This window comes from Periophthalmus magnuspinnatus, chromosome 7 (genome assembly GCF_009829125.3).
Source record: "Periophthalmus magnuspinnatus isolate fPerMag1 chromosome 7, fPerMag1.2.pri, whole genome shotgun sequence".
Classification (NCBI taxonomy): domain Eukaryota; kingdom Metazoa; phylum Chordata; class Actinopteri; order Gobiiformes; family Gobiidae; genus Periophthalmus; species Periophthalmus magnuspinnatus.
The window spans coordinates 19099078-19125660 of record NC_047132.1 but is presented as its reverse complement, the minus strand read 5'-3'; the positions used below and the strand labels follow the sequence as shown (position 1 = coordinate 19125660).

At 39.1% G+C, this 26583-nt stretch overlaps 3 protein-coding genes across 3 annotated transcripts in view; 1 reads left to right on the top strand and 2 right to left on the bottom strand.

The window, feature by feature from the left end:
* The window catches only part of LOC117373236 (plexin-B1-like), a 68434-nt gene extending 63720 nt beyond the window's left edge, over positions 1-4714 (bottom strand). Inside the window, exon 1 of the mRNA XM_033969164.2 lies at positions 4432-4714. The gene's annotated coding sequence lies outside the window, so the exon portion shown is untranslated. The remainder of the gene's footprint in view (positions 1-4431) is intronic.
* A 1245-nt stretch (positions 4715-5959) lies between these two features.
* Positions 5960-15660, top strand: zgc:171775 (STKc_p38 domain-containing protein). The gene is made up of 12 exons (XM_033969597.2): positions 5960-6137; positions 8052-8181; positions 10141-10199; positions 10368-10479; positions 11056-11085; positions 11156-11203; positions 11915-12029; positions 12146-12217; positions 12352-12431; positions 13491-13569; positions 14089-14262; positions 15080-15660. The coding sequence occupies exons 1-12, from the start codon at positions 6004-6006 to the stop codon at positions 15139-15141; spliced, it is 1095 nt and encodes a 364-aa protein (XP_033825488.1). The 5' UTR covers positions 5960-6003; the 3' UTR covers positions 15142-15660.
* Positions 15661-17424: 1764 nt separating this feature from the next.
* LOC117373542 (keratin, type II cytoskeletal 8-like) lies at positions 17425-21688 on the bottom strand. Its single transcript, XM_033969596.2, has 9 exons — positions 21075-21688; positions 20050-20258; positions 19914-19974; positions 19750-19845; positions 19471-19635; positions 19261-19386; positions 18959-19179; positions 18811-18860; positions 17425-18157 (listed from the first exon to the last, which is right to left on the bottom strand). Exons 1-9 carry the CDS (start codon positions 21600-21602, stop codon positions 17931-17933), a joined length of 1683 nt encoding a protein of 560 aa, XP_033825487.2. The 5' UTR covers positions 21603-21688; the 3' UTR covers positions 17425-17930.
* Positions 21689-26583: the final 4895 nt, after the last annotated feature.

Genomic DNA, 26583 nt, shown 5'->3' with positions numbered 1-26583 from the left:
GGATTTGAAAAAAGAAGACCAGCAAGATGAGCCACCAATCTGCAGAGCCTGCCGAAAAAAAGATACGGCTTCAAACACTAGCAACTTACATGCACATTTAAGAGACAACCATCCTGCATAATTTGACAAACAAAATATCCATTATAAGTAACATATCATGTGAAATAAACTATTGAATATAGTTTGTGTTAGTTTGGATTTGTATGAATCAGTGTTTGTGTTGACTTTGCTATCGCTAGGTTAGCACTAGCTGAACAGCGTTTTGCACAGCTGATTGCACAGCTTACTAGCAGTGGCGCATGGCTTTACAACAATCATGAATTAATCTGAATACCTATAACCTCTTAGGACCTGGTGTCCACATATGTGGACAACACATTTTGGGTTGTGTAGGCTACAATACATTTTTTTCTCTACAAGATCCTGGTGTCCACATATGAGGACATTATGCTGCCTTGGTTTAATGATTATCGTGATTACTTTGGTCACAATAATCGTTAGACTAAATTTTAATACTGTCCCATCCCTACTTAACTGTTGCATTCAGCTATTTCTTTTGTAGATTTAGAACACCTTTTGGGGGATAGTACTGCTTTATGGTTTGGTTTCAATAATATTATTAATATTTACTTTAGCAATATATCGCATTTTAAAATTTGTCATCATGACAGGCCTACTATTGATAACATTGCACTTTGCCATGAAGCGTCCAATTCCTATAATAGGGACTAGGCCCAAGAACTCCTTATATTACAACAAAAATCACTTTTTAAGAACATTCATTTAAGCTGCCTCCATCTGTATTAAATATTATTGGTCTATAAAATGTTGTGTGTCATCTTAAACCTAGCACTGCTTCTTGAAGCTACATCTTCTCAACAGGTATAACGTTTTTGCCTGAACCAAGTGTAAACACAGGACAAAATCTCACGCAATCATTTTTATCTTGCAATATCTTATGGCACAAGATCTTGTCCTATCACCACAAATCAATCTTTCATGAGAAACAACAGAAAAATCATGTTGTATCAAAACACATTCTAACAGACAAACCTAAGAAAAACATAAAATATGCCATCAATGTACAACCATTTAAAATTATAATTCCAGGTTAAAATACCATCATGCTCTCATAGCGGTGTAATGCAGCAGACTCCAGTTCCTCTTTCTGTAATTCATTAACACATATTCTCAGCAGGAGCGACACCACTGAATACCTGTGGAGTGTGCAGCTATGAATACTCCTTACAGCCTCCTGCAGAATGTGGCACCAGAGCAAGGCTGACCAGGACTCATCACATCTCACACCACCAGCACCAGAGATCGGACCTCATACAAACATCCAGTTCTCACGCTGCTGAGAAGAAGCGCTCTCCTTAACCCCTAGTACACACATTTGACTCCTGTAAATCATAACATCTTGTCTTCACTGCCTACACACCCCGCAGTCCTGTTTTATTACACGTTTTAACTTCACCATGCAGCTGTGAGTGAGCCTACAGGTCGATTCGCTCACATTGTGTGGTCTAGATTAGTAAAAAGTTAAATAAATAATCCACTTCCTGAGGATAATTACTCACAAGATTTTAAATGCTGCCTTTAACTAGCTTGTTCACACATAAATAAATACAACTGGAGTTAGGTGTGGGCAATATGCCATTTAAAAATGTATAATAAGATCACAATTTAGATTTTATCCCAAAATCAAAATTGGGATAAAGGTAACTTCTGCTTCTAACCGCTTCTTCTGAAAGTTAAGACTTCACTGTGATTGGATAATTCCACCTGACACTCACTCAGAGCATGTCAGGGGCTGACCAATAGGAGGAGTGAGTGGGACAAAATGCTTTGTGTTTTTGAGCATAGAGCTACATTAAACTGACACTGAATCATCATGTCATCATGTCATACCATCCAGCCATACCTGGACATCTTGTCTGTTATTGACCAATGTCTGTTTGATTTTCTAACTTTCTGTTTGTTAAACCGATGATCTTGTGAACCCCTAAGAGGCAACTGCTGTTGTGATTTTGAGCTTTACAAAGATAAATTGAATTAAACTGAAATTGAATCAAATAACTGAATACATTATATTATAATATTACTATTTTCATCTGAGAGGTAAATGAGAGATTTTTTTTTTTCTTTTTTAAAGATGTGCGAAGATCACCATTTGCTAACCTACTGTAAGTCTTCAAATGGAGCGGTCCTGAAACAATATCTGAGAGGGGCAGATTTAGCAGATGTGTAAGACAGTTACCAAATGGCCTGAGATGATAAAAGGCAACAGTAACCTAATATATCAGACGTTACTATGCACAACTTCTGCAAAGTACCATTTCTGAAAGCCCAACCGCCTTCAGACAGATGGGCAGCAGCAGCAGAAGACCACACCAGGGGACCCTTTAGCTAAGAACAGAAAACTGATACAACTCCAGAGAAAACATGTATGCATTCAATTCACATTTTAACCAAGTAACAGTCTTCCTGCCATAAATAATTAGACATCAGCTTTTCAGTTACCAGAGTATTAGGGCAACACTGTACCACCTTTTTAACTGGTGTAGACTCAATCCACTACAACTTCACATAGTCGATCCCCACAGTATAGTGCAGACAAGTGGGGTAACGTGATATGGTACTTGTAGAGCCTATAGCAGACAGATGGTCAGCTATTCAAGTATGGAGATTCAAAGGAAAGAGTTTGCAGGTTCAACGCAGGGCTGCATGACCACAAAAATGTAACAAAGGGAGACCGCTCCACACTCTACAAATAAATGAAAACAGAATGGATGAATTTGATTAGTTTCTATGGGAACAGATCAAACAAAAGAAGAGCAGATTAACTGTCTCTTTTCCTTTTAGAGAAGTTTGCAGAACATTAGGAACGGTCTTTGTGAGTGGCTGTTTGATTTATTCACAGGGAGCATCAGACAGGAGTGAACCTCACCTAGTCTCCGAACAGCTGAAAACGCAGGCCAGGGTGGAACAAAAACACTCCTCACAACATAACACCTCTACCTGCAGCATGCAGACCGACTAAAGTTAAAGAGAAAGTCTGAATCCATAACATCAGGTCCATCACAATTCAATTTTATGACTCACAATATAGATAATTCATTAATCAAAATTCCAGTTCATGATTTTTTTTTGAAGAAGCAAACTTATTTCTAAGCACAAGTTTGTAAAATACCTCCTTTCACCATTTTTTAATGAAATGTTGATAAGTTTGTCTAAATAAACAAAGATATATAGCCTAGTGGTGCCCTAATTATGTGTGTGCAATACAAAAGAAGGATGTTTGATCTCTGATAATGATGACAGAAGCAAAAAAACATGCAAGAAGGATGAAATCATTTTTGGGAGGTACTCAAAGAAAAAGAAAATTAAGGCTCAGTCAATCCAATACATCAGAATACACAACTCTAGACCAGAAGCAGATGCCCAGGTGTCTTGCCCAAGGATACAACAGCAGCAATGATGGACCAATGATTGAACCACAAGCCTCTGGTTAGTGGGCAAAGGGAAGCCTTTACCACCAGAGCTACTGCCATCCCATCAGATTAGTATCATGACTCACCAGATGGTTTGGGTTACATATAATATTCAGCTTAACACAAAGATGCTTATATTGAATTGGATGTGAGCTCTCCAAACAGAGAACATAGCTTCTTTTTCATCATAATAAGTTATTTTAAGGAGCGACAGCTCAGTACTGTCTGTCTCTTTAGAAATTACCTCTATCCATATAGGCAAAATACCCCAGAGCAAGTTGAAGAGTTGAAATGATGAATATCCCCAAAAATGCATTAATATTCCTGAAAGCAGAGATGGGCGGCTAACCACATGTGCGGTTCAACACAAACACATTCTTGTCCTAGGCTAGTCCTTACATGGGCAGCTGTGAGTGTCCATGCTGAACAGTAGCAGGTGAACCAGGTATTTGACATTTGGCTCACACAGCTCACACACATTCTGCCATCAGCTGACAAAAGAGAGGTGCCTGACCCTGGCCCCCTGCCCTGACTGGCTGGGGAGTTGTCTGGTACAACTAAGCAAGTAACCACAACATTTAGTTCGAAGCCAGAATTGTACAGCTGTTTTCATATTACACTGTCCAAGAAGACTGGGGCAGATATGTGGACATTGCATGCTCTCTAATGTAAACAATAATAGGACACTCCCATTTATTATAAGTTTAACATTTTTTAATTGATTAAAGAATTCACAGTTTCAAATAAATAAGTTAAATCATAAGTAGCTAGAAGAATATGATTTAAACATGACATGACTGACCCATATTCACATAAGAGCCGCTGTGTAACAATGAGTATACTACACAAAGGGAAAACTCGTAAGATGTCTGTATATTTCTTATTTTATTGATTTTGGGTCTAATTTTTAATTTGATGTTCAGTCAGAAAAACCTACCTGTTCGCCTGTTGCCCTATGGGTGACCCGGACCTTCCCATCCAAACACGGGGCTAGTTGGAGGAGTTCGCATCCACTTCAGCCACACGAGTCTGTCCAGTCCTCAAAATTCGACTGAACAATCACACAAGTTAAATGATTATCAAGTCCATGAGATGTATTCAGGAGTCTGCAGGCTTGTCGCGGATCGTCCTCCAAATACACAAAGAATACAGCGTGTTGTTTAACCGAGACGAGCGCCCGGGACAGTGGACTGCTCCTCTGAATGAACCCGACAAGAAGTGAGTGAACCGCGGACAGCCAGTCAAGTCAGACAGCGGAAGCACCGGAGGTATGGTGACGAATCCTTCAAAGTAAAACCGGAAATGTGTCCTGTGGTCATTATTCAAATTTGTAATATTAAAAAAGTTAAATAAACTATATATGTAAGGCCATCGTGTCAGGCTACCAATATCTTAGTTATTTTAGTGGGAAATTGCCTCCACACATTTTCATAACTAAACATGGCATTATTAATGTGACCAGTTTGTGCCATATTAGTGAGTTAAGAGCCTATAAATTAAAAAGGTATAATAATGGGCATAATTTTGTTGAATTTTATATCCATTCATAGCCTAACTTAGGCCAAGTGTGCCAGCAATTATTAGCTTATGTAGGTGGGCCCTATTTACTTCAACACAGGCCAATATCAATATGTATTGTAGCCTATAGCCCATGTCCTCACATGTAGCATTCTCGAGTTTAGACCTAACCGGACAGCTTTCCAAGGCTCTTTGTAAATTCGTTGTTCAGTATTTTGGAACGTTTCTGCCCTCTGCTGGACAATGAGGTGAATTGACATTCATTTAAAAAATTCTACAGGTGTCACATTTTCAGATGCAGAGGAAATAAGTATTAATGTTAGGTGACACTAGATCTATTCTAGTCATGATTGATTGTTTGAAGTGAAGACATGCCTGTTCTAAGTGTGCTGCCATACTCACATAGTCAGGTCTGGTTACTGTTTGACCAGTGTCTGGCCTCACTACATGTTATCAGACCATTGTTCTGAGCTGTTAAACACTTGAGGAACTAGGACTCAAGTCCGTCCCACTTCTCTCTGAAAAAACATAGTCTATCAAGTATGGTCCCTGTTATACAAAGAAATAAGCACTTTTAATTTCAAAAGAAGCCTTTTTCCTTATTTTAATGCATTGCAAGTTGGCATATTATTCAGAAAGCCTATCTATTCATTTACAGACTAGATAAAGGAAACTCGATGGGCAATGGGCAAACAGAATGAGGTGTGTCCTTCCTACAGCTGGCCACTTAAAGCACTTGTGATTGTAAGAGAAAATACATGCAAATATATACAATTAAACTAGCTCTATCATTATGACAGTGCCAGCACTGATGAATTAAATATAAATTCCCTAAATATGTCTGACTGGTGGGTGCTTTTGACAGCTCAGCACCAAAAGCTGAGAGCGCTCGGGGGCGTGTCCACTGCCCACCCGCCTCTGTAGACCTACCTGCCTCACCTGTCAGACGCACGGAAGGAGAACAGGCACCACAGGCTGTCAAGACGGTGCTATGGAGTCCCCGGTGAGCGACTCCCCTGTGAGACCAGGATACTACCGTGTGGAAGTGCAGAAAACCACGTGGGATATCCCGCAGAGATACACGCAGCTCCACTCCATTGGATCTGGCGCGTACGGAACTGTGTGGTAAGTGGCACTGGGCACTGGGCTTGACATGTCCCTTTATTTGAGTCCACACAAAACAGTGGGCTGGTGGATCTCGGTTAGGCCTATATCTTTGTCTCTTTTAAAGAACAATTATGAGCGTAAACCTGAGGCGATGTAAACATGGGCCATAAAAGTAAAAAGTGCTTTGGGTAAGGCTTACATCAATTGCAACACGCCCCTTAATTTTATGATAGGCCCCGGGTAGGTCTGCAGAATCTGAAGTCTGTCTGCAGCTGATAGTGGGACAGTAGCCTACACAACAAGGCTTTAGCCCAGTTTATTATGCACATACATGATTTGCACTTTTTAGGGTCTGTGTCTTGCCAAGAGATTGTAATGTTGGAGGAGGGTATATGACAGAAGTCTAAAAGTAGCCTTAAAAAGGTAATTATATTTTGTGTTACTATGGGCTATTATCAAGAGTCATTATATCCACAATATTATTATAGTGGCTTAAACAACCTAAACCTTTGCAAAAAGTTTTTCAAATTATTATTTTTTTTAAAAACAGTGCCTCCATATTATCAAACTAGCCCTGCTCTTTTGACATCTTCAATTGTCCAACATTATCCTAGCCAAACTTCTGTCCTGACTCCAGTGATAGTGATAAGTGAAGGCTCAGTGACACAAAGAATTTTCTCTCAGATTGTTAAAGTGCGTTGAGAGCCAGGCAGTGGTGCCAGCCCTCTGAAGGGCCCGGTGATTACACACAGAGCCTCTATTGTGGCCCCGGGCTCCTCAGCGTGTAGCTGCAGGTCTGAAGGAGAACACTGGAATCTGGGTCTGGAATCTGAGCAGCCAGGCCAACTAAGTCACTTTGCACTGGGGAGGAACAGAGCACACATAGGGGAGCCATTTGGGGTCAAAGTCTGGATTGATACTGACTTAAAAAGTGTCCATCGCAAGTGCGCAGACAGAGTAAGATTTAAAGTAAAAGGTGTGACTATCACTATGCTTTGGAAGAACATGCACAATTTATGAACATGTGTTCTCTCGGTGGTTGGATAACAAACAGTAGCAAAGGCTGCTTCACTGAGTTAAAGTATAGTACATTCCATTAGGGATGTTCAGCTATCCAAAATTAACAATCATTATTCATACAGAATAGTGGTGCCCTCACATGAAATGAAGTAGGAGATGTATCATATATAAAGGAGGTTATGAACTTATTCTACAAGTAAAAGCTACAAACCATAATCACCTTACATACAATAGTTTTATGCAGCTCTTTTGAACTTTAATCTCTTATCGCACATGAAGATTGGCCTCCTCACTTTTTATATTTACTCCAAGATATTTTTTGTAATAGAAATGCAACGATCTAGCTTGTTCAGTTCCTATGCCATAACTTTGGCTTTAAGTATATATCAGTACCTGACATCAACGGAGAAAGCCCCACTACTATAAAGAGCCTCATTATATTATTTGATTGACTTCATTCTGAATGAAAATCCTGGAACAAATGCCCAAAGAAGCATTTTCCTTGCTCTAATGTGGTACCTGACACCAGCATCAATTCACAAGTTTCAGGTTCCTATTCTGCAACATTTGGAGAAATTTTCTCCATTCAAAATACATCACATTTTGTTTAAAATAGTTAATTGCTATGGTATAACATAATTTATCATAATTTTTCATCATTCTGAAAATATGTCCATCTATACTTTTATTTACATTGTCATCATTTCACTTAGAAATGTGTAATTTGTAGGATGCATCCTCTTCTCAACACCACAGCAGTTTCCTCTTCTCTTCATTCATGAATCTTCTCCTTGGTCTTCATGTGACTGGAATCCCTCATGCAACATCATCCCTCCTTTGTTCTTGTCCAAAACATACCACTTTGGGTTATAATGTGTTTGTACTTCCAATTGATCTCATTTGTCTCCTCAGCGCGGCCATTGACCAGAACACCAAGGAGAAGGTGGCTATCAAAAAGCTGTACAGACCCTTCCAGTCCCTGATCCATGCTAAAAGAGCTTACAGAGAACTGCGGCTGCTGCGCCACATACAACATGATAATGTAAGCACCTCCAAATACAGTGCAGTTTTTCAATCAGTTTCATACTTGTGATTAATCTGTCAGAATTTAGTAAAATTATGTTTTTCACTCTGGTGGTTATATTGTGATGTGGATAACAGCAAAGCAGATTTGACATTTGACACTGGCTTTGTTCATGTGCAAATCAGTCTAATTATTATCTGATTTCTGGACATTTAAGATCACATAAATAACATGAAAAACACAAGCTATGATGTCAGTAATCAGAAGGACCATGATCAGAGATAGTTTTGCTGTTTACATGTCATTTTAATAAGTAAAAAAAAATCAGATAATAATCTTATTTTGAGTGCGCATGTTACCACAGCCATTGCCATTAATATATTACTAATAAAACATAACATAAAAAACATCATTCTCCACAACAAATCAAATTATTAACTTGGTAACAGTAGTAATAGTAGGTCTATAGAGCTCGGGATGAGACGTAATTTTTGTGGCAGTAGTTCAAAACTCGTATAGAGATATATTAGCCAAAACAATATTAAAAAGTAAACATAAGCGATAAACTGATGGAACACTACTGGTAAACACATCTATGTACTCTATAGTGTCAGAAAACTTTAAAATGAGCACTAAGTTTAGTATTTAGCATCTTAAAATCTCCATGGGTTAAGATTATCCTCACTGAAAATTCTATGAGGTGTGATGTCACAATCCTGACGTCTATTGCAGGATTTCAGATGTCATCACAACATTGTATTGGCTAATGTTTTTTGTGTTGTTTATATATATATATATATATATATATGCATAGCAGTTTAGAAGAGAGTCAGGTCAAATTGCTAGGCACACGTTATAGCGAGTGCAAGGGTTTAGTGATTAATATATAGGAACATATTCAACATTTGTGACTTACCTTTTATATATTTCTTATATTAATACTATGTAATAAATAGGGAATACTTGCTGTTGCTATCATTACATTCTAAAATCTGAAAAGTACCATTTATAAAGGCCTACTTAAAGGTAGCTCTGTGCCTTTGCTGTGGAACCCTCATGCTTCAGTGTTTTGCCTGTAAATACCAAGTCAGTGCCCAGCCCAAGTGGCCAAATAGAAATGTCTCTAAAATAAGTATAGAGAGAGGATCGCTCTGCTTCTTAAGAGAGAGATTTAGACAGTTTGTTAATTCTATGGTAGAATTTACTACTGTTCAGTCAAAACGCAGATGTTTTGAAATGATTTATGGTTAATGTCTCTGTAATTACTGAGTCTGTCAACATCAAACAAAAACTACCGTGAAGATAAAAGTGGTAATATGAGCATGTGGTTGTATTCAGATTTAAATAGGCTTTCCTGAATAGTTTAGAGAGGTGCATCCCTAACATTAATATAGTTTTTCTTCACAAAATGCTATTCTTTCTGGCCATAATTTAAACCAAACATGTGTCAGCAAACTGTAAAAATGCCATAGTCCACATGTTGAACCCAATTATGCTCATGTCTTACAAATGGGTCTCTGATTAAGAAAATAGGAGACGTATTAAGAGTCACAAGCTTTTGAGGGGCAAACTGCCAAATTACCACAACATAAACAATACTTTTATCAAGGCAAGGCAAAGCAAAGCAAGACAAGGCAAGTTTATTTGTATAGCACAATTCGTACACAAAGTAATTCAAAGTGCATTACAGAATAAGAAAGACATTAAAATCACAATACAAACAAATCAAAACACAATCATAAATAATCATCATAACATTAACATTAAAAGAGAAAGGAATATGCAGAGAATGCAGAGTGAAAACATTAATTCTCTTAAATAGCAGTTTCTAAAATTAGTTTGGATGTTTACCAGTCGTTTGCATGTGAAATGAGCTCATTCCAGGAAAGCTCTGATCTAGGAATGCTTGTTGTTTTGTCCTTAGAATCACCTTTAAATGAGTTACACTATAATAAGCATTGCGTATTTTCTTTGAAGGTGATCTCACTGCTCAACGTCTTCACCCCAGCTTCTACCTTGGACACATTCCAGACTTTGTGAGTGCATTCTTGCCTGGTGCACCTATATTCGTGTGGGTGCTTGTATGAGGAGTGTGATTGTCAGCATGTTTTTTCTTGTCCATTTGGAGGTTGATGCGTTTTCTATTCTCACCATGGGGACAAACAGTGAGTTGTGCTTATATAGTCCATATGTGTTGTTCACAGTTACATGGTGATGCCCTTCGTAGCTCAAGACCTGGGGCACATCATGAAGAGGAAGAGGCTGACAGACCGTATCATCACCTACCTCTTCTACCAGCTCCTCCGTGGGCTCAAGGTCTCTCAGTGCTTCCAAAACAACTTTTTTTTTGTTTGTTTTTACAAATGTGAAAGGTACACTATGCAAATTTTGTGATGAAGGGCCCGCTACATTGCTATGCCTGGAATATTCCACAGTATCGACTTAAACTTGTCTATCTCAAAGAAGACAAGCTTGTGACTCCACCAGGCCATATTACAGGTCACATCTGAGAGGGTGCGAGAGGTGACCCTGCTTAAAATACTGTGGAACATCCTAGACAAAGTAAAAACATCTCCATAGTGGCAGACCTCCCACCAGAAAAGTTACCTAGTGCACCTTTAAGACAGCGTAATTACATTAACCAACCAGGAACATATACCCAATCCAGCATTTTTTTTCTGGATCAAAGATAATACCCAACACCAGTATCAGTAGTCTTTATTTTAGTAATAACAGCATTGTAGAGACAGTTGTTCTAGAAATGGCTGTAATAGTAATGATAATAGTAGAGCAATGCATGCAATATCATACCTTTGAAAACCCACCCCCTCTGACTATTTGTGATGGATCTTTGTACTTGTATTAACCATGTGTCTCTGTCCATTCCTGCAGTACATTCACTCAGCAGGCATCATTCATCGGGTCAGTATGGAATGTACTGTGCACTGGGGTCATATATGTATACTCACACATACATGTTGTTATTTGGCAGGATCTCAAACCTGGAAACCTGGCTGTGAATGAGAACTGTGAACTCAAGGTAAAGCAGAACACTTATTTTAAATGGGATATTGTTTAAATTATATTTTTTTGTTTGCCTGGCAGGCAAGTCCCTTCTAAGTATAGAAAAAGTGTGTTGTCTTGTTTCATATGGTTGTATAATCCTGTATATAGCTGTTACTATGAATCAATTACAGTCATATTTTTAGGTATGGAAATAATTGCACAGGCTTCCTGACAGCCAAGTTTTGTGGTAATTTGTGACAATAAGTTCCTAATACTCTCACTAAACTTTTGCCCGGATAGTCCAATGAGGTTCCTTTGGTCTGATCCATCCTCAGAGAGGTAGTTGGTCAGCTGATTTACACAGCTTGGAGCTGTCTTCCTACCGGTGAAGCAGGACAACGGTGCCATCTGCAGTCCAACTTCAGGACCGTATCTCAACACACATCATCAGTGGTTTAAGGAGGGAATTGAAATACAGAAATGTGTGCACTGCACAATAAACTGAGACAAGGACGGCTTTTTACTCTCACACACTACCCAGAAGTCAGACTGCAAATGGTCCTGCTTCTATTAGTAGGAAGACATCACCAAAACCTGTGTAAATCAGCTGTCTGGACACATCACAGTAACATGTGATCATGTGACCACTCAGAGGAAGATGATTATGAAACCAAACTACACTAAACTAGTTGAGTAGCTAGTTGGAGTGAGTACTCTACAGGTTTGTGACTTGTGATAACTTCAGATTTTAGACTTTGGCTTGGCACGGCAGACTGAAACAGAGATGACAGGATATGTGGTGACGCGCTGGTACAGAGCTCCAGAGGTCATTTTCAACTGGATGCACTACACTCAAACAGGTAAGTAAAGCAGAGAGTGGAGGTGTGCCAGTGATGGTTGAGCAGGTATATTAGGAGTAGCTGTAGTATTTATGCTGGTTTCACCAAATATGAATGTAACTGTGATGTTTCTCCAGTGGACGTGTGGTCAGCTGCCTGCATTCTGGCTGAGATGATCACTGGACAGGTTCTGTTCCCAGGACACGATAGTATCCTCACACAGCAATCCAAACTTTATCAGTAATTTAATACATGAAGAAGCATTAAGGAGCAGAGTGGAGTTTTTTGAGTGTGTGTGTGTTTCTGAGTCCAGAGAAGTTATTGCTTTAACCAGTTTGCTGAGGCATTGACCAGCTGAAGAAGATAATGCGGATGACCGGAACTCCTGACAGCACTTTGGTCCAAAAGATGCAGAGCAAAGATGTGAGAATTTTTTGTAGCTACTGAACTCATAATATATAAAATATGAACGTTTTAGACTTGTGAAATCTAACTGAGCTCTCTGTTAAAGGAAGCCTGTCCTCTTTTAGTTTTTAAAAAGGTTTCTAAACAGTGCCTTTAATTCTTTGTCATTCTTAGTATGTGCACAGGCCATGCCTCCAGAGCTTTTACTGCAGGTGCTGGGGTGTAGGTCAGAGTGAGTCCTTTTAGGTTTTAACCAACTGGATTTCAACATTGAAACTGAGAATCCAAATGAGTTTCATGTGAGGTTCATTCTATTTTCTGATTGTCTTGAGACCCAAAACATCAAATTATAACATAAATAAATGGAACATTGTGTCTAATATTTTTTGTAATCAAGAAGAAATCAGCATTAGAATTGTTATCAGTAAGACTGATTTCAACATGTTTACATATCTGGGGACAAAGGTCATGTTTATGAAATTTAAAATCAAAATCTAACATAAGGTTCCATTTAAGTTTAGTGTATGTGAACCATTCAGGTTCAAAGGAAAGAGGCATTTTGCAGTTAGCTAACCAAGATGATGTCAAATCAGATATTGATTAAACTAAATTATGTTTTTTTGTCTACAGTAAGTAACCACATTCAAATGCAAATGCAAACACCACATGATTGGTGGATATTCTCAGCTATAGTATAGATCCTTTTTTAATAGTATGGGACTGTACTATATAATTATTGTATTCTTTTAATAATCAATGTGTAGGGTCCGCTATAGTGTTGTGCAAACACAATACACAGCTTTACACAAAGTTTAACCTCAGAATATAATACATGTGATATGTAATTACTATACATATAGTAATGTAGTTATTATATGTAATCTTTTCTTTTAATGTAAATTTTATGGTGATTATTTGTGATTATTTATGTTTTGTTCTGTTGTATTGTGATTTTAATGTATTTCTTATTCTGTAATGCACTTTGAATTACTTTGTGAACGAATTGTGCTATAGAAATAAACTTGCCTTGGCTTGCCCGATTATAATACCATAGGTAACATTTGGTGTATTTTGCAGGCACAGACATATGTACAGGGCCTGCCTCCACAGAAGAAGAAGAACTTCAGAGAGGTGTTTCCTGATATGGACAAACATGGTAGGACCTTTGTGCCTCATTTTGTCTTCTCCTCTTCATTCCTCCATTCAGTGGCTAGTTAACATGCACACCGAAAATCAGATTTCTGGAGTTATTATTGAAATCCAATGTAAATTATACAAAAGGTAGCAAACTAATGTGGCAAAGACATAAATGAGAGAATATGTTAAAGGTTGAAATAATTATTGTAAAATTCCTAGTCATTTGTCTTCCAATCCACTGAGTAACTGGGTAGATTTACAATACAATCTAGACATAAATCAGATTACTCACATCAGACACACCTGTTTACATCTGATATTTTAATAACCTGATAACTACAAACTATAAATCAGATAATGATCAGATTTTTGGTGTGCATGTAAACATAACCAGTCACACATAGTTTTTGATCATCAGATTTCACTTGGGCATGGAAACAAACACCAAAATCAGATCTAATAATTGGGTAATTATTCTAGTAAGCTGAATTCACTAACCAGGTAAATATCCCCACTGTTGTGCTGCTTGTGTGTGTAGCGGTGGAGCTCCTGGAGGGCATGTTGCTGCTGGACCCAGAGAGGCGTCTCACTGCGGCTCAGGGCCTGACTCAGCCCTTCCTTTCTGAGTACCATGATCCAGAGTGTGAACCTGACTCAGAACCCTACGATGACTCCTTCGAGAGCCTGGAGCTGGCAGTGGCGGAGTGGAAGAGTAAGTAACGGCGAGGAATTTTCACACACAAGAGGAAGAGTAAATACTGTTTTACAACACAGGTCTAGCTGTCCAAACCACTGACCAATCAAAGTTAATGTCTGTGTAATCCCTTAGTCATCCAAGTATGATCCATAGTAAAAGAAAAAATAATAATTACATTATTTTTCTTTTACAGTCAAAGTTCATATTATTGAATTCAATTTTATATTAAGCTCATAAAAGTTATTAAAAATGTACTACTGATTTATCAGTTATTCACCTGATACGTTTTGTGAGGTTGCTAAAAAAGTAAACTTTGTAGGAGTTTGGAGTACAACATTATTAGGCCTTAACTGTGCTGCCCCCTACTGGTCTGTAACTGTCTGGGGTGAGCAATATTGACAAAAATCAATATTTCGATATTTCTTTGGATGATCCCCATGATAATAGCTATTATAGCGTTCCAATAAAAATTGGTGTAAACATGCCTTTAAATGTTTTTGTTGAGGTATTTGACAAATGTGAAAAGATACAAAATTACCCCTCAGAAGTGAAGTTTGAAAGATTTCAAAATGAGTTTGTTCCATTTATTTATTTTTGTTATCAACTCTTTGTGTTCCATTTGGGATATTTTGTATTATAAATTATATAGTTTTTGCAGATCTTCAAACCAGCATTCACATATGAGTGATAATGATATATTGTCCATCTCTTGATATTATACTATATCGCTTCATTATAGTGAAGGATGCAGTGTATGTCTATATACTGCAGTAAAACAATGGTGCTTTGTTTGTATTGATTCTGTGTTTTATTTTTATCTTTTGTTACCCAGGTCTTATCCACATGGAGATCATGACCTTTGACCCTGATGATCCTAGAAGGACAGCTATGTAGACATTCTACAGATTGTTTGTTGTTGTTTTTTTTTTTTGTTTTTTTTCAAAAACATTTTTCCCTGTTTATTGAAGCTGAAGAAAATTACTCCACTTCAGCTAGACTGTTTTATCCTTCACATCTTGAAATTCAATGATTTCTCATGTCTCTGCTCACAAAGTGCTGTTAAGTAGATAGGCATGGTTGATGTTTTAAAAGTGAAAATGTTATGGGTCTGTGTTTCAGAGCTGGTGTGTACAGTATCATAAATAAATCTCTCAGCCCCCTTTTGAAACCTGTAGAGCACGCGTCTGAGAGGGACATGCTGCTAACCATTTGACTGTAAATTAAATAACAACAAAAAATGTAATTAAAGGTGTTCTTCTATAGGCTGTTTGATATTATTTTATACAAAATGAAACCCTGGTGTATTCACAATTTTAATATGTGTTTTAAACAAGGCCTGGTACAAACAGTCGTTTAGAATGTTACAATACGATTCACAGACAAAAGCACACAGAAATTGTTATCAAATCATGTAAAAATAAATAAATAAATAAATAAATAATCGATCTGAAAAACACCCTTGTGGTTTTATCGTTGGAGCAGTTTAATTCCCCTTACCACCAGAGGGCAGTATATCCTAGTGCATTTTAGCGTCTCCACCCCCCTGACACTTTTCTGTAGTGCAAGGTTAACAAGAAATATACAATAGCTTTCAAATACAGCAGCATTGTCTAATGGGTGCAGGGTTGCCAGATGTACGATACCTACCGTATCTGTACGATAATTTGACTCATGTGCGATGTACGACCAATAATTCCAAAAAGGGCCAGATGTACCATAATTGCAGGGTTCCAGCTGAAGTCTCACTTAATGATTCATTTCCTTTCTGCTGCGCTTCGCTTTAGGCCACAAACACACTGCACGCGCCGGCGTTTACTTGCGTAACCTCGCGAGACCACAGCCGTGCGTCAACGTGAGGACGGCCACACCGGCAGCTCAAGCAGGACGTAAGCGCTGGCTGTGTTTGTCAATGGGAAAGGCGTTCAGACAGCCACTTTTAACAGGTCTACAGTGAAAATAACTAGCTGAATAGGGTTGTACGTACTGCATGGAGCTAGCCAATACATATAGTACGAATGAAAATCAATGCACTTAGCTTAATGATCTAACGGTTTTATTTGTAACAATTTTCCTTGAGGCAAATTTTTTTTATATAGCCAATTAAACCTATAATAATAATAATAATAATAATAATAATAATAATAATAATAATAATAATAATAGTTTGAATATGATTATTACCAACATAAAAATACCATGTGTCACTCAAAGGTTATTGTCCTATATTAATGGTATAATCTATTTTGTAACATCTTGGCCCTATATTCAGAATACGAATACCCTTTATTCCTTTGATTAAAAAAATAAATAAATAAATAAACTGCTCTGAACACTACCAAATGAAACTGCTCTAACTGACAGTTACTCGAAATTAGTGTTCTGAGTATGTATTTTTGATATGTTCAGTTAGTTACTTCCCACTATTCATAATTATATTAAGTATAACCAAGTACACCAACCATGAACCAACTTGATTACATTTGACTGGTCTGTGACTATTTAACTATGGCCTGTCCAGCACTTTGGTCAAATGGTTGTTTTTAAATGTGCTATAGAAATAAAGTTCGACTTGCCTTGAAAACTTTTGAAGATTATAAGACAGTACACCCAGTCCAAGAAATCCAAGAGATTTCTTTTGTTCCTTATGCTTTTTTCTATGTATCAAAACACACTATGCCATCAACAGAATAATAGACATGTTCACTGACAGCCCTCTTATGTGCCTATCAGTGGATGTAAATATTACACAGGAGATAAGCTCAAATGTACACAGCCCAAAGCTCTGTGCAAACACTTGTGAAACAGTTTTGTTGATTTTAAAGCATTCTCATGGCAAGCATTTTGCCCCAGGCCTGAAATCCAGTTCTCTTTTGCTGACTTCAGACAAACTGCTGAGGCGAATGGTGATTGAGCAGTGTGACATCATAGTGGCCTTATATTGCTTTTTTGAATATCTGCATGCTTGAACACTATCAGGAGACATACATGGCTCAACACTAGCTAGAGGTGGGGTCCACTCATAAATAATTCCCAAGTTAGGTAATGTCAAGTAACACATTCACTCACTGTGGCAAAAATAAAGTAATTGCATGCATAATTTCTTCATAATTGAGTGTAAAATAAGCAATAAGTATAAACTGTTCCAATATAACAATAAAAAACAGACAAAGAATGAACTGTAGATTATGAGTCAGATTTATTTGCTGTGCAGGTGGTACATACACTTTGATAAATCTGGAATCCCAGTCAGCCTGATGGGGTGCAAAAAGTGAACATGGAATGTACAGAGATAAGATACCTTTTGTAAACTTGAGTAAAGAATAGCCTCAGAAGACAGTGGTACATGTTGCTGAAGAGGTACAGAAGAGGGGACAGTTATGCCTATGACATGTGGGTCAATGGTTTATTTGTTTGTCATATGTATAACTGCAGTCCTTTTTCTACAGCCCTGTGTGAGGACATTTCTGTCAGTACACAAACACTCTGGTGTATGTGACAGCAAATCCAACAACCCCTACGACATCTAGGCTGACTGATACAAGAGAGAACTGACTCGTGTGCTGCTCTGACTGATGGTATCTCTGACTCTCTCAAACGTGGGCCTCCTGGTGGGAACGGGGAGCTCTGCTGGACATAGGAAAGGGGGGAGAAGATACGTAGAGTGTGGAGAGGAGTTGTGCTATTTAGATGCGACCCATTCTCATGCTGGATCTGGAGCTTCCTCCAACGCTGATGCCGCTTCCGTAGCCTCCGCTCATGCTCAAGCCTCCACCCATGCCTCCTCCCATGCCTCCTCCCATGCCAAGGCCTCCACCAAAACCGCCGCCCATGCCTCCGCCCATACCGCCTCCATAACCGCCTCCAAAGCCTCCTCCCATGCCTCCTCCCATGCCTCCACCAACGCCTCCTCCTGGTGAGAGAAGAGAGAAACATCAGATCTGACATGTTGAGTTTAATACGTTTTTAGTCTAACCTTGCTGACTAATTATCTTTATTCAAATCTGTTCTGACTTTTCCACGTTACAAGTGTTAAAGAAGACTTATTGCTTGTGTCTGCTCTGTAGCCATATCCTATGACACCTGTGGACTATTATATTATAGTTTATACATTTTAAATCGCAATATTCATCTAAAACAACTTTATAAAACAAACAAGTTCACTGACTTCCGCAAAAACTGTAGTGCCCAATGGGAGCTGATGTTGCTGTAAATGTCAGCAACATTTCAATGGAAAGTTGCAGATCACGCTAGCAAGCAGCAGATTTTTTTTTTCATTTGCACCAAAAAGACTATGCAATGCTGCCGAATCCCATGTGTATCATCGATTAAGAAACTAAAACCGGAGAATGTGGGTGTATCTCAGCGGTAGTGAAAACAGGGACTGATCAGCAATACGATGTCTTTAAAATAAACGATTAGTGATTGTTAAAAACTGCACTGATCACTCCAAAAATAATTTTGGGTGAGCAAATGGTGAGGGAAAACAACTATGGCATGGTTAGAAGGTCTAAAAAGCTGATTTTGCATAATAGGTCTGCTTTAAAATTCTGACATCGAACAAACCTGAGCTGGAGCTCTGTATGTGGACTGTGGCCTGTGTACCAGTAGCAATTCTGAGAAAGAGAAGAGACAGAGAAATTATTTTGAATAATTTCTCCATGCGCCTCAATCACTGTACATAAGTAATATATATATATTTTCAACTGCTTACCTGCTCTCCTCTCCCTCCAGGAGCTTCTTGTAGGTGGCAATCTCAATGTCCAGGGCAAGTTTGACATTCATGAGTTCCTGGTACTCCCGGACCTGTCGGGCCATGTCCTGCTTGGCTCTCTGGAGGGCCTCTTCCAGGTCAGAGATGCGAGCCTTGGCGTCCTTCACTGCCAGCTCTCCACGCTCCTCAGCCTCTGCGATCTGGGCCTCCAGGTTGGCACGCTGGGAGGCATGGCAGATGTTATTCATGCATGCATTTCATATGTTCTACTGACTGAAAAAAGTGATGAATATTCAGCTCACTTGTCCCTTGACTGTCTCAATCTCATTCTGGAGACGGCTGATCATGCGGTTAATCTCAGCAATTTCGTTCTTGGTGTTGCGAAGGTCCTCCCCGTACTGTCCAGCAGAGGTCTGCATCTGTTCAAACTGATTTAAAACAAGAATTTACGTTTCAAAGCTGTTTTATGAAGGTCAAATTGATATTATCTGCAGTAAGTTTCTTGCTTGTACCTTAACTTGATACCAGCTCTCAGCCTCTTGGCGGCTCTTGTTGGCAACATCCTCAAACTGTTTCTTAACTTCAGCAACAATGGAATCCATGTCCAAGCCACGGCTGTTGTCCATCTCCACAATGACTGAGGTGTCCTTGATCTGTCCTTGGAGCTCAGACAGTTCCTTGAAAGTAAATAATTAACTTGAATATTAACAAAATCATTTTTATCGTTCTGTGTAGAATAAAGTGATTGCCATTTTAATATTTCATGATGTTTTGTGTGTATGCAGCCTTACTGCTTCATAGATTGCTCTGAGGAAGTTGATCTCATCTGTGAGGGAGTCGACCTTGGCCTCCAGTTCAACCTTGTTCATGTAGGCACCATCAACATCCTGCCAACAGAGCAGCACATTATCCACCACTCTTTAATATGGTGAATTATTTTCTCTATGTCTCTTACCTTCTTAATAAGCACAAACTCATTTTCCACAGCGGCGCGCTTGTTGATTTCATCCTCATATCTGCACCACAACAGCATGTATTAGAAGGGAAGAAAAAGAGTTTTAAATAAGCTGCTTTGTATCTACTGCTCTCACTTGTTCTTGAAGTCCTCCACCAGGCCTTGCATGGTCTTCAGTTCTCCCTCCAGCTTGATCTTCTCATTGCCGAGCCCATCGAGCTGTCTGCGCAAGTTGGCGATGAAGGCCTCAAACATGGCATCAATGTTAGAGCGAGTGGTGGTCTGTTCCTGAAGCAAGCTCCATTTGGTCTCCAGCATTTTGTTCTGCTGTTCCAAGAAGCGCACCTAAAGAAGCCAAATAATGTAATTAGAAATGTCACATAAGCAAAGGATCAAAAACGGAACATTCAAACTCCAAAGGTGATGTTTGTCTTTCTTTGAACTTAACTTGACTATTTTGCGCCATAATGAATGTTTACACTCAATCTTTCTAATAGTCAAAGAACTTTACATTAGAACAATAGCATGACTTAAATACATTATTGAGAGCTGCACTGGGAGCGAGTTGGTATGTGTGCTTGGCCACACCTTCGCCACCTGATTTGAGAGCTCTATAGCCTACGGGACACTTTCACTGATGAAACTTGTCCAATACATGTCAACGCAAATAAACTAGATGCCTCCAGCTACAAACTGTCAAACAAGCAAGTTAAAACCCTTGTGTTTTAACTAGTAGTTTATAACCACTGAGGGAAGTGTTGAGTTTCTTGTGCTCATTGAATGTGTACTGCCATGAGAGCAGGTGAGAACACGATCCCTCACTGCCATCTGTTACTGGATATGGCTGATTGTATTTCCTGCTTGCACTTTCAATTACAACAAGCACTTGCAAGTCTTCCTGCCTTTGCACACATTAAGTCTTGCATGGTATAGTAATAAATTTGCAATTTAGATAGAGGAGACTTTTCAACATTGCATTCATTTACATGGATTGTCAGTTCATTTGTGCATGGATGCATTGCTCTTATTGGGGTCAGTAATATTTTATGAGCTGTGTAATCTTAGAGAGACCACCAAATGAAATTACGTGGTCTAATTTAGCATTGTCTGTTCATGCTTCTGCCCCTTCATATGCACAATTCTCATCTCACATCATCTTACCTTGTCGATGAAACCGGCAAAGCGGTTGTTCAGGGTCTTGATCTGTTCCTTCTCCTGGTTGCGCACGACTTGGATGTTGGGGTCAATGTTGATGTCAATGGGGGCTAGGAGGCTTGCGTTGACTGTCACATTGGAGATGGTTGGGATTATGGGTCCTGCTCCACCACCGAATCCACCACCCATTCCTCCACCGAATCCTGCGCCACCACCGAATCCTGCGCCACCGCCGAATCCTGCGCCACCACCGAATCCACCACCGTATCCTCCACCGCCCATGCCAAGACCCAAGCCCATGCCTCCACCTCCGGCCGCTGAACCCAGTCTCATGGAAGATGCAGAGGAGATAGCGGGGCCACGGCTGATGACGGCCGATCTGGAAGTGAAGCCACCGCCGCCGCCAGACATACGCATGCTACCGCCACCGAAGCTGGCACCGCCACCATAGCTGCTACCGCCACCATAGCTGCTGCCGCCACCGAAGCCGCCACCGCTAATGCTGGTGCGGGTGGTTTTCATTGTGGTCTTCATGGTTGGAAGGAAGGGAGAAGAGAGGCAGAGCAGTGGAGTGCACTAAGAGGAGAGTCAAGTCCCTCTGAGTGTCATGTAGCAGGATAAGGAGGCGTTTTATACACCTGAGCTGGGGGTGGTTCCCATATCCCACCTCCCCTTGCACCTCCCCTCATTCACCTGCATCCCAGAGGAGCAGGTTGGACTGGTAACAGTGTCACCCCTGTAAGACTCTCACTGCTCGACACACCCCGCTGTGAGCAGGTCATAGCAGCAGAGTCTGAGGAAAACATAAAGACGTGCTAGAGAAGGCATTTTCATTCAATTAGCTGTAGGCCATGGTACACCTGGTTGGGGAGTCTTATACAATCACTTGTGCATATTCCGATCTATACCATTGTCTTCTATATACAACAAACTGCAACTTTGACATGTTTCACACAAAAGTGCATACTGAATGGCTCTGAACAATTCTATGGATGGCCCACAGTTTTTAGATGACCCACTTTACCTTATATTTGCATGATTCAGTTGCTAGAACTTAAAGTTGCACTATGGATTTTTTCTGGTGGAGGGTGGACCACCTGCTTTTTGTTATTACTTTGTCTGAAATGTTTTGTGAGTCGGTAAACTTATTTATTTCCACAGAGACAGACAGGTAAGTGACAAGTCAGATCTGTGTAGAGTGCATGTTTTTTAAGGGATTATTTTTTTAGCAATAAAACTGTAAGTCAATAAATGCAAGTGAGATAAGTTCCATGTCATACTATGGATCATTCCAGGCAAAGTAATCTCCATCTCCATGGAGACAAGCAAGTGGCAGAGCCTCTACCAGAAAATTTGCATATCATACCTTTAAATAACTGTTGGAGTAAATGTCATTGAGGTTGTAGTACTGAGTGTATTGAGTTGCTGATTCTTGTCTGGGCCTATCTCCATAGCTCCTGTCTGCTGGCAGCAGCTTCTCCATATTCCATTCACTACAAGCTGCAGGGCACTGTCACGGCACACCCTGAAAGAAAATCCTTTATTTGGAGAAATATGCAACATTTTGTAAAAAAAAAAAAAAAATCAATCTATATGAAATGCCATTTGCCAATTAGCTGACTAAAGGAGCTGTGGTGCAAGCTCTCTATGATCTGATCATGCAGCTGAAAGTGAAAGCAGTGAAAATAACTATGATGATATTAAAATTTTCCTCTTAAAAGCCCAATTCACTTAAAAAGCTCCAGCTACTTCACTCAATGCTGTTTCCTTTCTAATTCTATAAAACCCAATCCCAGTAAAGTCACTGATGAATAAAAACTGGTTGAAGACTCCATCACCCAATCAATCAATTTCCTACAGGACCACTGCTACCATCTGTAAGTTTATTTGATTCTTTTTATCAATAGATGGCAGATGTGAACCCACCGCAGCTGGTCCCTCCCTTCACCTGTCCTTTGTTCAGGCTCACCTGTGGTCTCTGTGCTACTCTTCCTCTATGAGACTAAAGCTGGCACATCAGACAGCAGTAACGTAGTTAGCATTCAGTGGTGTTATCTGAGAATACAACAGGGTTAAGTCAACCAGTGAAATTATAAATGGCCTATAGCACTAGTTTAATTCTACAAACTGGAAATTATAATCTAAAACGACATATTCTCAGGTCACTTTTACATTGTCTGTGGATCACACTGATTGTGACGCAATTATAGAACTAGGATTTCTTTCACTTTGCAACTGACTCAAACATTCTTTAATTGGCATAAATTATATATAAAGCAATAGGCACTAGTGTTAAGGAATTAGCATTTGATTTCACCTTATGATACGAGGGTGACATTTGGAGTTCTAGTCGACACATGCAGCGGAATGCTCACAAGCTCATTTGATGTGTGAGAACCAACCTCTGGATAGGAGTCGACACGACTGAAACTTGGCAGGTGGAACTGCTGAGGTAAGAACAAGTAATTAAATCAGTTTGAAGTGAGTGTGAGCGTGAGTGTGAGCCTCTCAAACGCCAAAAACAGCCATCCCAATTTATACAACAGGACCAAGGTCTGGAGCAGGTCACTGCAATAGTCTGACCTGATGCCGTGATGGGACACAGTTTATAGCCATAGCCACCGTTACATAACTTCATAAATGCCCAACTGTATACATTACATACCTATTGCAATTACAATGTGGAGCAACAATTTTGAACCCAAAAATATCTTTAATGTGTGGGGTTTAAATTTTGATAACACAAAATGGCATGTGTAGTGTTATGTCATAATGTCACATGTATGGTTCATGTATGTTACATGTGTAGTTCAGATTAAAAATTATTAAATCACATAATATTATCACATATCTCTGTATTATCAGCATTGCAGCTGAATCACAGCATGTTTCTCTCATGACTTGATACACTGAATATTGTTTTGTGACAGAGCTTGAGATTTACACCTCCACTATAATGCCTTAGATCTTTACACGGACTCCCATTGGAGGCGTGAGCAAATGCTGATCTGACAAAGCGTATAGTAAATGACACCTGTTTATTTTATCTTCGTGCTCAATGAGTTGTGCAGTGTAAAGAGTCAAAGTCACCACGCCCAATACTGCTGCAGCTGCTCTGACTTAAGATTATTGCATTGCTATTCAAGGTCATTTTACACATAATTTTTTGCAAAGTGTTAATTGACAGAGAGCTGCACACTCACAGAGAAAGTAACAGTTCAGAGGTGGGTGAACTTCCCTGCATATGCACTGCAGCTTTACCTAATGAGTCACATGGCAACATAGCATCTGTTAAGCAATGCACTGTACTGTCGAGTACACAGAGTTCGAGGACACTACCTAACTTTTATTTTGCCTTGTTCCTAATAGTTTCACACTTGGGCAAGTTATAACATTCTAATTAGAGACTGACCAATAAGTTTTTGTTTGTTGTTTTTTTTTTTCCCCATGGCCGATACCAATCATTTAGAATCCAGAGAAACTGATGGCTGATAATTTGGGCCATATGTAGGGCTGATTTGGGGAATTTTACTACTAATTGGATAAAAGAACAGTGTACTCACATTTTTGCATACCCTTCTGGGCTTTAGTATTCAACTAAAGCTTTCTTTATGCATATTTAAGCAGCTGGTTAGGCCAAACAAAGTATGGGCCTCTGCTGAAGATTTACGGCCAATAGCCGATGTGTTAGAAACTGCAAATATCGGCCCTGATATATCAGTTGGTCAATATATCTGGGCCGATATTTTATATTATATTTTTATTGCCATCACAATAGCCATAATAAATGGAGTTGTGTTGTTATGAAGCAAGTAGTCTATAATAAGAATACTGGCAAAAATGCACAAAAGGGTGTAACAGAGAACTGCCATAAGGTGATATCTGCACTTTTACTGTTAATTTAAGAATTGAATAGGTGTCCAAAATTGTTACTTCAACCAGGCACGTTTACATGAAAAAATATGATTTGATGAAAAAAACAGCTGGTCCAAACTAGTCTGAGCAGGTGAGGAGCATAATGCAGTGACTAACACTCCTCACGGCTGATCGGATTCTGCAGCAGGACAACAGGCCTATAGTGATCTCTGTCCTGATCACATAGCATGACGTCTCAAGGAACACCACAACAATGAGAGCACATCACAGTCATTGGATAGCAGCCACAAGCAACACCCAAATTCTGTATAAAAATTCTGATGGAGCCATGGACTGTCTGTGACAAGCAGTATTCCACTGGAGGTTGAGAATTTATTGATCCTACTATTCTGTGCTACTAGTCTTTCTGTCGTTCACCAATATGAAATTTATCTTATTACTTTGCTTTCATTCTTCTATACAACTATTTTGGTGCAGTCTGAAAGTATATTGGCATAGTCAAATACATGATCTAATCACCCCAAACGATGTGAATCAGGAGTGCCAGTGTAGATTTGGGATTAGAGATTGACCCATATGTTGTTTTGTTTTGTTGTTTTTTTTTAAATAGCTGATAGCAATAGAAATGAAGGGCAGATCCAAATTATCTCATTTGAATTTTGAATAAACTCATCCAGAACCTGGTTTTATGGCAAACAGGAGAAGAGAGCAGTGTAGTCACATTTGCGCAGTACTCTTGGAGTAAAGTGTTCAAATAAAGCTTTATGCATATTTTCATGCATATTTGGACAGCTAGTTGTTACAAACCAATTGTCAAATTTTGCTGGAGATAAAAAGTGCAGATTTCAGCCTAATATATTAACGTGTCTATCTCTACTTGGGATGCCTTTGTGGACAAAGCACTTCACAGGAGCAGGACCCAGACACACACAATATTTGCTTTAACACGGGCTCATTCTTCTCTTCCTCTAGAAGAGAAAACATTGAAAAAAAACAAAAAACATTGAATAGGAAACACTGACAGAGCTTTTCAAGATTTTGTTCAGTCAGTCTTTACTGTGTCCAAACAATGGCCTGGAAGCCAAATCGTGGTCACTTCTATTAGAGCTGTCAACGAGTGAGTAGAGTTAAAATCATACAGCCACATGGAGCTCAACAGTGACAGCCTGTTCCAGAAGTAAATTTTCCATTTATTTTTCTTATAAACTTTTTGAAAAAATTACAATATTAAGAGTTCAAAGGCGTTGCGTAGGCTATCCAGTTACAGTGGTAACTAATATCCATAACGCTGTTGTTTTAGGTCCAAAAAGGCCATTTAAAATTCAACATTCTGCAAAATGTTGTAATAACTTAGCGGGTTATTATGTTTCAGAAACAGATTTTAAATACAATTATAATTCTTGTGGTCATTAGTTACTACATAGCTTATCCTCAAGCAAGCGTTCAAACTTTATTTTATTATTATTATTATTATTTTTTTTTTTTTTTTCTGAAAGTCTATGAGAAAAAATAATGGGAAATTTACTGCTAGACTCATGAGTGGGCAGTCACTGTCAAGCTCCATTATATAACTTCATATTTTTAAATATAAACTATAAACTTTAAGATTGTTCTGTCTCACTGGTGAAGAGCTGTGACT